The sequence below is a fragment of the Musca vetustissima genome, unplaced genomic scaffold, assembly GCF_032173495.1.
Source record: "Musca vetustissima isolate MV318-11 ecotype Yass unplaced genomic scaffold, APGP_CSIRO_Mvet_v1 utg2180, whole genome shotgun sequence".
In the NCBI taxonomy this organism is placed as follows: domain Eukaryota; kingdom Metazoa; phylum Arthropoda; class Insecta; order Diptera; family Muscidae; genus Musca; species Musca vetustissima.
The window spans coordinates 922,561-936,338 of NW_026887089.1; the positions used below are offsets into that span (position 1 = coordinate 922,561).

Below are 13,778 nucleotides of genomic sequence, written 5' to 3' on the forward strand. Positions count from 1 at the left end.
AAATAAAAATAAGTAATACAAATTAAAAAATAATAAAAAATATTTTTTTCTAAAAAAATTAAAGAAAAATATTTTAAATAAAATTTAAATAAAAATTAAACCATAAATATTGAATAAAATAAATATTAAAAAATATATGTTTTACTTATAATTAAAATAAAAAGTAACAATATATTATTTTTTTTTTGTTTATAAATATTTTTCTTTTTTAATAAAAACCCAAAAATTTGACTAAAAAAACTAGTGCTACTTAAGTGATTCAAATTGGTGAGTGAAAATGTCTAAATATATATTTTCTCTATTTAAAATAAGTGACAACTCCAGATTTTTTTCCGATTCCAATAACAATTTATTTATACATTTTATGGTTTCGTTTATATATAATTTTTATATTTTGTTTTTAGTTTTTTTTTTGTTTTTTTTTTTTTTTTTAATATTTGTTCCCTTTAATAACTTAGTAAATAATCAGGATTATGTCCGTTCAAGTAATTCGGACAAAGAAGAAGAAAAACCAAAAAATGTCAACAAATTTGCCACAATTACACAAACAAATACAAAGAAAGTTCCGCAAGTTCCGCCTTCTAAAAGAATATCTTTTTAGCCAAGAAAAAAAGTATAGTCTTAGAATAAAAAAATCTTAACATGGTATCCTGCAAAAGGATCATCACCAGTGGAGTATATTTTTGATATTTAGCTTTCTCCTCATTTATTGATCATTCATTTCGGCATTGTTCATGCGCATTTTGGCAAAATCTTCAAACACAATATTGTCATCATCGTCCTGATAATAACCCTTGGTGTTGCGATGCTGTTCAATTGATTTCATTTTCTTCATGGCATTGGAACGTTTCTTTTCAATGGTTCCTATAACAAAAATATTCAAAGTTTAATCGTAAAATGTCTGAATTTCTTGTGGATTAAAATACCTGGTGCCGGTTGAGCCAATTTGAACGGCACATCAGTTTGTATTTCACCACCCAGGGTGCCACAATTCAATTTCACCCTCAATGAATAGGAAATGACAATACCACATGCATCACCAGTTGATTTACCATCCTGCACCATGGTGGACGAGGCCAAGTTGACATCTTCGTCCTTAAGATGACCATCCAAGGCAATACCTGTTTTGGTTTTGATTTAAATTTAATTTAAACAAAATTAATACAAAATTCTTCTTCTTAAAATTATGACAAATTTTCTTTTTCAGAAATGCACAAAGAAGGTACAAAAATAAAATTTATTAAAATACTTAAGCCCACTTCAAAATCCACAATTATAGGTCTGATAGTAGGTCGAAATTAGTTTCTGTATACGCCATCTACATCTCAATTACCGTATCGTTTTTCCGAATACAATTGTTCATACAGTGCATACTTTTGGGAGCTGACGACATTTTCCAAGAATTTGTATTTAATACAAAATTGGAACTACGACATTTCTTTAAAAAATCATCCTTCATTGCTTCTTTGAAAAGAATGTTCTTCCTTCCACAACTATTTTACAGAATTATCGCCTATTTTTCTATGAGATGATGAAAATTCACCCCATTTTATGTGAGAGTTCTTATTAGAAATAAATTATTTAAAAAACCTTATTTTGAAAACTTTAAGTCCACTTCAAAACCCACAATTATATGTTTGATAGCTGATCGAAATTTGTTTTTATATACGCCATCTACATCTCTATTAGCTCATCGTTTTTTTTTTAATATATTCGTCACATCTCGAAATTCGTCATATGAAAGGAATAGGATAATTATCTTAGCATAAAACGATACGTAAATCTTAAAAAATGAAATATTAAAAAAAAAAATCTTGAACGCCATCTACACATCAGCATTTGATAATGTTCTTTAATATATTTTTTTGAGAATGGTGTATAAGATTAGGCGCCTGAAAGGTTTTAGTTTTTGTAAGGTTGTAGTTTTTCAGAAAATCGTATCGTAAGTATCACAGGAAATATCTTCCCATCTAGAGGAAGATTTTAGTGGATAATTGTATAATAAAAGTTATAATGAAAATATGTAGCGAAACACATATATAGATTATTATAATGGATGTCATCTACATATATGATGAAGAGCGCCATCTATACTTGAAAATGTACACATTGTTCTATAGTAGCATTTTATGCGAAGTGTATAAATTTAGGCGCTTCAAAATACATTAGAGCCACAAATGGCATAAATATTCAAAATTATATACGAATTTTGTGGATTCGAACACTGTTGATATTTCTATTCAAAATCACAATTCATGACCCGTTTTCTCCCAAACTTCCACCATAAAGTATTTAAAACAAAAATTGATCCATTCTAATAAGAACTTTTTTAGGCTCCAGATGCCTATTGAAGACCTTTCTTCGAATTAATGAGGCATAACATATCTGCCTCACAGCCAAAGATGGGTCTTGAAAATTTCCCTTTGCAATACACTTTCAAAAATATTTTTTTTTTTCACTGTTGCTTTCCTCTCACTTTTTCTCTTACTCACCATGCCTATCCTTGTTATTCGATGCCAATGGTATCAAATAGAATGTCTTAGTCAAATTTGCACCCGGTGTAATGGGACAGCCTTCCTTGGTTTCCAACTGGGCAACATGTTTGCTAAACTGTGCATTCACCATTGTGATCTCGGTATGCTGAATGACGAAGCATTTGATATTTTTCACAGCCTTCTTGGAGCTATTATTGATTTGTACTGTGGCTGCCACTTTCTCTCCATGATAGTAAATTTCACGATCCAATGTGACTTCCAAGCTAATTTTTCCATTCGAGAAAGTGAATCCCTTGCTGACCAAAGAGCTGGGCAAACGTTGACCCCTGGTCGGGGGAGCATATTGCAACTTCTTAATCACCAAACTGACCATGCTACGTTTGTGTTGACGTTCATCTTCCGAATCGGCGACATAGGCACGAATGGTGTATTCCACACCCAAGGGCTTGCCATTATCATCGCCCTCCTGTTGCAAAGTTACAGAACTGGGTGAATTGGGTGGGAAATGGAATGTAAATGGATGTGCATTAACACCGAGTTTTCGCACTAATTTCTCCTGCACGGGAGTCATTTCCATGTTGGGATTGCTCATCGGCACAATAACTTCGCGGCACAAGATGAGCTCCTTGGAAAATTTAACACCCATAACTTCATCCTCTTCACGGCCATAACGATAGGTGGTCACCAACTGGCCGAATACCTTGCGGCGCTTGAGATATTCTTCATCGACCACCACAACACCATCGACAGGATCACAATAATCCAAGTGATCAATGAAGTCACGGCGACCCAAATAGAAGGTCACCTTGCCATTGGGTGTTGCTTTTTTGAAAACTTTCACGGAAACTACCATGTTGTTCGATTCGAATCTAGTTTTGTACTCGGTAACTAAATGTATTCGCTGCTGAGGTGAAGCGCTGCTGTTGATGAGCGGCGCAGAAAACTTATCGCGAAAATGCGGTCAAATGCTGTTGGGCACCTGCTTTTATACCTTCGATTTAGGGGGCCATCAGCCAAAGCATTTTAGGGGTTTCATAAGTTTCTCTAAGTCCGACCAGCAGTTAGTGCTACCACTGCCACTAAGTGGATTTAATGATTACAAAAACACAATGTCTTTGTTACAACAAACACTACTGTCATGTAGTCGGTATTTTCTTTCTTTGCGAAAACATTATTTTCTTGATGTAACACCAGTGACATGTTAGGTTACATGAATAGATTCCACAAGGCAGGGTTCTACCGAATAAATAAATAAAAAAAACATATTCCAAGGGAATAATGGGGGGGTAGGGGAAGAGATGAGTGAAGAAATATTTTCCATACCTTAAGTGGACATTATTTTGTTGTTGCTTTATTTGTTGCTAATTTTTGCGGTTTGGCTAATGTCAGGGTGGCTTTTAGCCATTTTAAAGAAAACATTGACCTTGCAGAAGGTCTATCCGCTCTATCATGGGAAGTATACCTAAATTTGTGAAGAAGACATAAAAGTCAAATTGTGTTGGGTCATGGTTAAAAGGGATTCACTGGTTATATTTTAAATAATAAATAATTGATAAATCAGATCCACAAGGACCATAAAATCATAAGAAAGAGACATATGTATTTTTAATCGAAAAAGGCCCATATTAAAATGTTGTTCTATGGAGGCTTTCCTGTGCAACAAAACTCTATTTAAAGTCAGATTGAGAATCTATTGTACTCCTTTATAAAAAAATTGGGTTGATAGAAAAAAAGTGAAATCAATATTTTCAAATTCCCAACATATTACTTTTCATTGTGAGTAACATAATTGTTTCCTCTTGGCATACCTTCCCCTTCCATTTGCGCTTATTTTCCATTTCATCGAATTAAGGGAGAACATCAATTGTTTTGGTTTAATGAAAAATACAAAAAAAAAATTTTCCACATAACATTGAAATTTTTTTATGCAAGACTTAAACCAAAATCAGCTGAGTATGCATTTATTGGTAATGGATTTATTCAGCAAGGGCGAATTAAAACAAATATTAAAGCATACTTTAGGGAGCAATAAATGATATACACAATGGATGAACGATTTCTTTTATATCGTGACTAATTAAAGGTTACTGTCTAGGTTGAACGTTTTTAATAAGCAATGTACGATATTGAAATATTAGGGATTTCTATTCGCAATGAGTATGTTTATTTATTTTTTGGGAAAATTTTCTGCAAAATATTTAGGTACTAAATATAAAAAAATAGGGTAAAAAATTACATATTTATAAATAGTGACATCAACCAAGTTTGGAAAAAAATTACCTACAAGAAACTTTCTCATAACAATACTATATTTTGTAAATAATCATATTTGAATATAAAATTAGAGAGTCATAAATAACAAAAAAGAATTTTGAACATGTTTAATTTTTTTTTTTGAAAATACTTAATATGTAACTAATGTACCTCATCATTATTATTTAATAAAGTATTCTTTAGAGTTTTTTTTTAATGAGTAGAAAATGTTTTTGTTTATATTTTTATTATGTATCCTCACTTTTATCACCAAATCGCTTAGAATTTAACGTTTTTAATTAAATATTTATTATACACACTTTACCATTTACATTATCATTCGTAAACAAATAAAATTATATTTTTTGTTTTTATATATAAAATTTAAAAATAATATATAAACATTTTTTTTTATTTTTTTTACAGTTAAATTCAATCACATAAAATGTATACCACATATACTACACCCGACCGCCATGGTTATAGTGTAAAATTTTCAACATTTGAAACAGATCGACTACTGCTGGCCACAAGGTAAGTCATTATTAAATAGATTATAATTATAAAATAAAATAATAATTGTGAATTTTAATAATAGAAAATGGAAGTACGATTAGAGCGAGATTTTTAATAGCTTAAAATCTTCCATACTTTTCGGTATAATTAAAACGGAACTCAAGAGAATCTCAGAATCTCGTTCTATAGGGAACTCAGACGAAAGCTTTGCATGCCTAATTTCAATCGATTAATTCCGCGACATTTTTTAATACTAAACAACACTGACACCTAGACCCCTAAACATACATATCTTACTATTTCTCCCATATTCGAATCGTCCATCAATAGAATTGTTATTTGATTAAAGGTCAACAGTTCCTCTTTCTTGTAGTGGTAACGTTTCCGGATCATTTTTCACGGAGTGAATATTTAGACCATAAAAAATTAAAAATTTTGTCACTTTTCGCATAACAGTTTTTGTTACATTTGGCCCGCTAAATATTGACCCGCCTACAATTTGTGATGTTCGGCTTATAATTGTGACCTCTAGAGCGATTAGAAAAACAGACCAAAATAAAGTTTTTGATACATTTCCCTTAAATATCATCTGATCAACACAGAGAACTGAGGGTGTCGTACTTGACAATAACAGGAACTTCATGCTAAATTTAGTAGCCATCAGCGAGACATTTCAGTCCTCTAGTTGGGTAATAATACTACAGTATGTTTCGGTTAATTGAACCTACGGTTAATTGGTTTCCACGCTTAATTGAACCACATGATGGGTCAAAAATATTTCATTTCATAGTAAGCGGGTTCGGATAATTGGTTCCTCGGTTAATTGAACAAAAATTTGTGCAAATTTTGATGTGCAATTAACCGAAAAATACTGTATAGAATATCGGAATATGTAGACACCAGTAAATATGGTAGTACAACTCCCACATCCTAGTACATACATCAGCATAATTGGTATCAATTTAAATTGGATATACTGGTAGCGTATCCTGTCAATGTCCTTCTAAAACAAAAATCTAGTAGTCGATTTTCACAATCCTCCCCAGATTTATTTTTCTTTTATCATTAAAGAAATTTTGCAATGCATGAAAAATATGATAATCGCTTGGTGCCAAGTCGGGACTGTATGTCACTGTAGATGCTGGGCCACAGCGTTATGCTGGTGGAACACGACACCTCTCCGGTTGGCCAATTCCGGCCGTTTCTGGTCAATTGCTATCTTCAAACAGTTCAGTTGTTGACAGTAGATATCAGAATTTAGCGTTTGGCCATATGAAGCAACTCATAATAAATAATCCCCTTCCAGTCCCATCAAATGCATAGCAGAAACTTCCTGGCCGTTAGTCCTGGTTTGGCCACCGTTTGAGGTGCTTCACCGCTCTTCGACCACGATCGTTTTGCGCATAGGTTATCGTATGTGATCCATTTCTCATCTCCAGTCATCATCTGTTTAGGAAATGGGTCTATCACATTCCGTTTGGTCAAGGCTTCGCAGATAGAAAATCGATCCATCCTATTTTTTCTGTTAATTGGTATGGCACCCAAACATCGAGCTTCTTTTTAAATCCAGCTTGGTGTAAACGGTTTAAAACAGTTTTTTAGTCGATTTTTAGCTCTTGGGCAGTTCTAACTGCTAAAATGCAGGTCAAAAAAATAATGGATTTCTTTTTCCCCAACCTAATATATTCCGCATAGAATTCAAATTTTGACAAGCATCTGGATGCATTTGACCCGCTTAATAATGCTTATTATTTGACTAAATACATTCCATCTCTGCATAAATATAAACATATAAAGATTTTACCCACATTTTCCTATAGTAACATTTTTCAGGTTTGTGTCAATGAAAACTCACGGCATTAGATACATTTTCAATATCTAAAATTGTTTCCAACCCTGTATTTTTATCAATTCTGAATTTTTTTCTGAAATCCGGTATCCATTCAAGACCATTTTGCATCCACTCACAGGTTTGCAATAATTACTAATACGGAGGCACCCAGTGTTATTACCGTCTCAAACCCGGTATTTTCATCTCTAGAGAAATGTGGCAATATTAAATCTTGTTATTTATATGAATATCATTTGTTTGTGTCAGTGATAAGAGTTGAGGCTATGCTAATTATAGGGTATCATTCCAATATCAAGGTTTACTGTTGAAAAGGTACCCTGTGTTGTCATATTTTAACTCATTAATGTGAAACCGAAACATCTACAAGTAGTGGACGGAATTGTAGACAAACACCAAATACTTATAGCACTATTGTGAATGAATACACTGAAACAAATTTAATTTCTGTCGTTAAAATTAAATCTATATCCTTAGGTATATATTTATTTCAAATATTTTATTTATAACTGCATATTTTATTTTACTAATCTCATTTCCTCTGTTTTTTTCTTTTCTTTATTTCCAGTCAATTATATGGCTTGGCCGGTGGTGGTTCTCTATTTCTTTTACAGGATAGCCCCAACAATGGAATCGGTGAAATTGCCCGTCTCGAATGGTCTGATGGTCTATTTGATGTTTCCTGGTGTCCCTACAGTAACAGTGTTGCTGTTACATCCTCCGGTGATGGTTCACTACAAATATGGTCCGGTTTAGATGCCGACAGCGAAACCTCTACGAAAATTCCCCAAAAACCGGTAATGTGTTTGCGTGAGCACAAAAATGAGGTATACAGCGTCGATTGGAGTGAAAAATGGAATTATCATCAAATACTATCGGCCAGTTGGGATGGTTCAATAAAATTATGGGATTGTAATCGTCAAAAGTCGGTAGCCACTTACAGTGGTCACAGCGATTTGATATACAGTGCAAAATTTTCACCATTTATAGCAAATATTTTTGCTAGTGTAGGTACGGATGGAATATTAAATTTATGGAATTCTTTTGATTTTTCAGGTAAGCCATTGATGTCGGTGCCCGAGGCTCATAGTTGTGAAATCTTGTCGATGGATTGGAGTAAATTGGATCGTAATGTTTTGGTGACCGGCGGGGCTGATGGTTTTGTCCGGGCCTGGGATTTGAGAAATATGAAGGAACATGTTTTTGAGCTGTTTTCGGGAGAATTTGCCGTGAGGAGATTGGCATTTTCGCCACACAAGGCCACCGTATTGGCATCGGCAAATTATGATTTTACAACAAGGTATGTTTTTACTTTCTTTCTTTTTTATTTATTTGGTTATTAATTTTATTTTAATTATTTTTTCTTCTTTTGCCTTCAGAATTTGGGACTTTGGTGTCTCGGCAGATGCTGTTGAAATCCATGAACATCACACCGAATTCGTGTGTGGTCTCGACTGGAATGCCAACAAAGTTCATCAACTTGCCGACTGTGGGTGGGACAGTGTAATCAATATTTTCACACCGAAAACACTTAAAATGTGAAATGGAGCGTAAATTAAAATCAAAGAGTAATACAAGGTAGCAACTCGAATATTAAGCAGATACCGGAAATGCCTTAAATGGACAAAGCTTGAAAGGAAGAAAAATATTGAAATAAGGAATTGTGATAAACTTCCCAAAAAGACTACCAATGGAGAACAGAAAGCAGGATGAATACGGACAGATGGATCCAACCACCCACAGTTTACAGAGTCCATAGCGTAGCGGATACAATTGGGTGGCATAGTATGCCACCCAAATGATAATGGATATAGCCAAGCTAAATATCGAACAAGCCATACATTGTGATAGTAACATTTCAAATTGAAAGAAAGGATTATTTTTATTTCAGATTAAATTGAAATAATGTTTAAATAGATTTACGAATAAATAACCTTATTTTTATTTATTATATAATGTAAATAAAATTTTAATTTTAAGAATGCTTTAAATAATTCTGTATTATTTTGAATATAACTACGAAAGTGTAGTCAATGGCAAAATATGATTTTTCGGTTCGATTTCGGTTCTATCGTACCAATCTACAACCGATAGAAAGTAGAGGGAAATTAGAAAATCTGTGGAGACTATTTGCCATTTTTATACCCTGCTCCATAGGGTGAGTGCAAACATGTCATTCCGTTTGTTACCAGTCGAACTATTTGTCGAAGACCCCATCAAATCAAAATAATGTCGATTTAGCCTATTCCGATTGTTCTTCTTCTCTTCACAACGGGATAGTTAGAACAATATTTAAAATAGGGCTTCAAAATTTTTGCACAGTCATTGGTAATAGTTCTAGGATATTTGATATTGAAAAGTGGGATATATTGGTCCATGTTTTGGTGTACCCTCCATATAATGATACCCTCCCATTTTTTTCCTTTTAGTTCCCATTAGGAGGCAAATTATATAATTGGTGTAGCCCCCATAGAACGGTACCACACAACTTACGAGGATTTTTGAACGATTTACGGAACTTATCTCTATAGAATGGGTTTTAATTTGATATTTTAGGTTATCATTCTTCTCCCAGAAAAAAATCAAAATATCATCCTACTAGAATAAAACAATATCGGCCAACTTTTAGGGACAACTCCTAAATAACAGTTCCGCACAATTTTTAGGAATTTTTGTGGAATTACGGAACGTTTTTCAGCCGAATTGGCTGTTATTTAATATTTTGGATTTCCATTGGGTGGCCCATCTTCCTACCAGAAAGTATCAATTTCGGTCCACGTTTTGGTGTCAGTACAGTATCCGTCAATTTTGGATATTTTAAGAATTTCCGAAACGTCATTCAAGCCAATTGGCTTAATCGCGATATTTAGGTTTCTCTATTTTTACCAAAATATCGCGATATCGGTCTATCTTTAGATATAGGCCCCCTGTAAAGTTCACGACCCATTATAGGTATTTTAATGGTACTTTGAACCATGTCCAATCGAAGAGGTTATAAATTAGTATTTCAGATTTTTGGATGGTGGAAGATATCTATGCAGAAAATGTTCAATATAGGTTCATGTTTAGTCATAACCCTCATATAAATGTTCCGCCTCATTTTATGTATCTTCAGGGTCCTATGTGAATTTTCTAACCGCAGTGGCTGTAATTTGGCATTCCGTATTTTTGCTAGGTATACAACATTCACGTCAGAACATTTTCAATATCATGACATGGCATAAAGGTCATATAACACCCATGTCAAGGGGGGTTATAGGACCTATCATAGCATTTCGTTCTTCTAACTGGACTCCTTGTGTGTCCTTTTCATCCTTAATTTATTGAACCGGACTCCAATTATTACAAGATGTGATTTTTCATCTTCGCAATGTTCTACAAAAATGTTGCTCGTAAGATTTTAGGTGGTGTCCTCAAAGAAGAGAAATCGATATTTAAAGGTTTTAATGGTCAATTCTTAATTTTACCCGTTTCTTGTCACTTAAATCCAACAAGTATGCATTTCGATAAATTCAGTATACATTATTTATTAGGTAGAACTGTCGGATTCTTCCGAATTAGTTTCTAAAAAAAATAAATAAATTTCGAGGAAGAAAAAACCGGTTTTCTAAATTTTTGAACCGGATATTCAGGTAATAAAACCGGTTTCAATACTTTATATGCATAACTTTAGAAAGCTAGTGAACAAACGTGCTAAATTTATTCAACTGGACTATTATCGATTGTATTATCTTATTATGTAGAACAGTCGAATTAGTCCGAAATATTTTCTAAAAACATATAGATATGGCAAAAAAAATAAATAAATTTCGCAGACGATAGAATCGGTTTTCTAAATTATTGAACCGGCTATTCAGGTAATAAAACCGGTTCCAATAACTTATATGTATAACATTGGTAAGCTTGTAAACAAACGTGCTAAATTTATTGAACCGGACTGTTATTGGTTGTATTATCTGAAGATCCGGTTCAAAAATGTTAGAAAACCGATTCTCTCGTCTTCGTAATTTATTATTTTGAAAATGTCGTCATCAGGTGCCTTCTTAGGACCAGCCAGATTTACATTGGATTCCCTGATGCTTACAAGAATGTGTCTCCAAACATTGTAGGCTTCCTTCTAAAAACTCACACTTCAATATTTTTATTATCCTTGAAGAGTATTCACGGCCCTTCATTGCTTGGATGATTTCCAAAACATCTTATTTTCAAATCATTTCCAATTCTGCCAACCCGGTTACATCGAAACCAATATTGGCCAACAGTGAAAGGGGTTGTTAGTGGTGGGTGTTGGGTGTATTGGCGTGTTGTTATTGTTGTCATTACATTTGTTGGGTGTAACTGCTGTTGTTGTTATTTTTAAATTTAGAAAATAAATTCGATAAATTCCAACGATCACATGCAGTGCAGTACGACGTCAGCCGATAAAAATAAAGACTCATCTCTCCCACTATAGTGGCCGACAACAGCAATAACAACAGCGAAGACGACGGCATTAGTGGCCAAAAAAAGTATTGGCGTAACAGTTTTGGCTCGTTCGCCAGCACAGCACCTCAACTCATCTCCTCATTATCATCGTCGTGGACGTGGACGTTGTGATTACCGTAATCATCCACATCATCATCATCACCATCTTCGTCAGCATGAGCCTGCATCCGAAATAAAACATGTGAATGTTTTCTTTTATTGTTGTTTCTGTTGTTGTTTTTATTATTATTGTATTTGTCTGAAATGATGCCGAGGCGCGTGATTTCAGTTTAGCGATGTTATAAATATCGACATCGAAATGAGGAATAAATAAAAATGTTTTGTTGTTTTATATAAAAAAATAGAATTAAAAGATTTGAAAATGAAAAACACCCACACACACACAGTAACAGGTTGAAATTTCCCCGAATTTTGAATGTGTTTGTGTGTGTGTTTTGGTTTACTTTTGGCAAACATTAACGCTTGGTGGTTGGTGTTAACGAAAAGGAAAACAATTGATCCTGAGTGTATTTAACCCATTAGGTGACTAATTGAACTAATTGAATATTTAGGAGTTTTACATTTTAGGAAATCTAGTCTATTGAAAAATATTCTAAATCATAAAATCCACTCCTGTTTGAGTCCTTCAAAAAAAAATTCCTCATAAAATCCACGTTTATTTGAGTTCTTGAAAAAATAAAATCCACGCCTGTTTGAGGCCGTGGAAAAATATACTTTATAGAATCCACGCCTGTTTAAGTCCTTGAAAAAATATTCTTCTCGCCGAAGAATCTCAAAATAAAATTACTAAATTAAATTCTTTAATTAGAAAACATTTTGTTGACCAATGCTGTGATTTGCTGATGCATTTCTAAAATATGTGTAAGATTATTTATGTAAAACTATTTATAAACAATTTTACACACACAAACATAAACACGTTGCATTCTCATCTGCAAATCGCTTGCAACGCTTTGATATATGCGCCATTAATGTTTACACGATCTTGGAAGATATCATCGAGGTGAATGGTTTTCTGTTTATAGTACGCGAATGTATGTATGTGTGTAAATGCCAGTGGTCAGTTTTTTGGATTTTAAAAATAGATTGAAAAAAATTTTCAGAATGCAAAAACCAAAAAAGTGCAACCAAATTTGAAATGTTCCTCAGCTATATTCAGCGATTCGTGTGCCAAAACACAATTCCATCCCATATAGACGCACATAAATATTTCGGCATTTCAAAACAATTTTAAATGAAACATTCAAATTCCCACGTCTTTAATTTATAAGTCGTATAATAGCTAGGCAGGCATTCTGTCTGTCGGTCTGTACGTACGTCCATACGATGGCATCATGTGATTTCTGCCAGAGATCTGTTTTTCATCATTGGCAAAGAAAAAAATATAATTTCTTTAATTTATAGGCTTGCGGGGATGAATAATCCGCTGTAGGCGTATTCTATAAATTTTAGAAAATATTACTTCGGAAAGAAATTCCTCAAATAATATTTTCATTATTAATCAAATAATATTTTGCAAAAACTAGTTTACAAGGATCTACAGAAGCTGGGATATTTTTCAAGAAAACGTGGATTGATTTAAAAATAATTTTCAAGAAAACGTGGATTTTTTAAACATATTTTTCAAGAAAACGTGGTCCTTCAAAAACACTCTTTATAAAATCCACGCCTTGTTGGTCCTTCAAAAACACTCTTTATAAAATCCACGCCTTGTTGGTCCTTCAAAAAACATTCTTTATAAAATCCATGCATTGTGGGTCCTTCAAAAAACATTCTTTAAAAAATCCATGCCTTGTTGGTCCTTCAAATACGTTCTTTATAAAATCGACGCCTTGTTGGTCCTTCAAAAAATATTCTTTATAAAATCGACGCCTTGTTGGTCCTTCAAAAAATATTCTTTATAAAATCCACGCCTGTTTGAGTCCTTGAAAAAAATATTCTTTATAAAATCCACGCCTATTTGAGTCCTTGAAAAAAATATTCTTTATAAAATCCACGCCTGTTTGAGTCCTTGAAAAAAATATTCTTTATAAAATCTACGCCTGTTCGAGCCTTCGAAAAAAATATTCTTTATAAAATTCGGGCCTTGTTGGTCCTCGAAAAAATATTCTTTATAAAATCCACACCTTGATAGTCTTTGAAAAAGTTATTCTTTACAAAATTTTGAGAGTCGTTCTATG

The 13,778-nt window shown here is 33.3% G+C and overlaps 2 protein-coding genes across 2 annotated transcripts; one reads left to right on the forward strand and one right to left on the reverse strand.

Annotated features, from left to right (window-relative positions):
• Window positions 1-692: 692 nt before the first annotated feature.
• On the reverse strand, window positions 693-3,353 carry LOC133334642 (phosrestin-1). The gene is made up of 3 exons (XM_061542959.1): window positions 2,493-3,353; window positions 927-1,121; window positions 693-864 (listed from the first exon to the last, which is right to left on the reverse strand). Exons 1-3 carry the CDS (start codon window positions 3,346-3,348, stop codon window positions 707-709), a joined length of 1,209 nt encoding a protein of 402 aa, XP_061398943.1. The 5' UTR covers window positions 3,349-3,353; the 3' UTR covers window positions 693-706.
• Window positions 3,354-5,191: 1,838 nt separating this feature from the next.
• On the forward strand, window positions 5,192-8,655 carry LOC133334629 (peroxisomal targeting signal 2 receptor). Its single transcript, XM_061542942.1, has 3 exons — window positions 5,192-5,282; window positions 7,682-8,413; window positions 8,493-8,655. Exons 1-3 carry the CDS (start codon window positions 5,194-5,196, stop codon window positions 8,653-8,655), a joined length of 984 nt encoding a protein of 327 aa, XP_061398926.1. The 5' UTR covers window positions 5,192-5,193.
• Window positions 8,656-13,778: the final 5,123 nt, after the last annotated feature.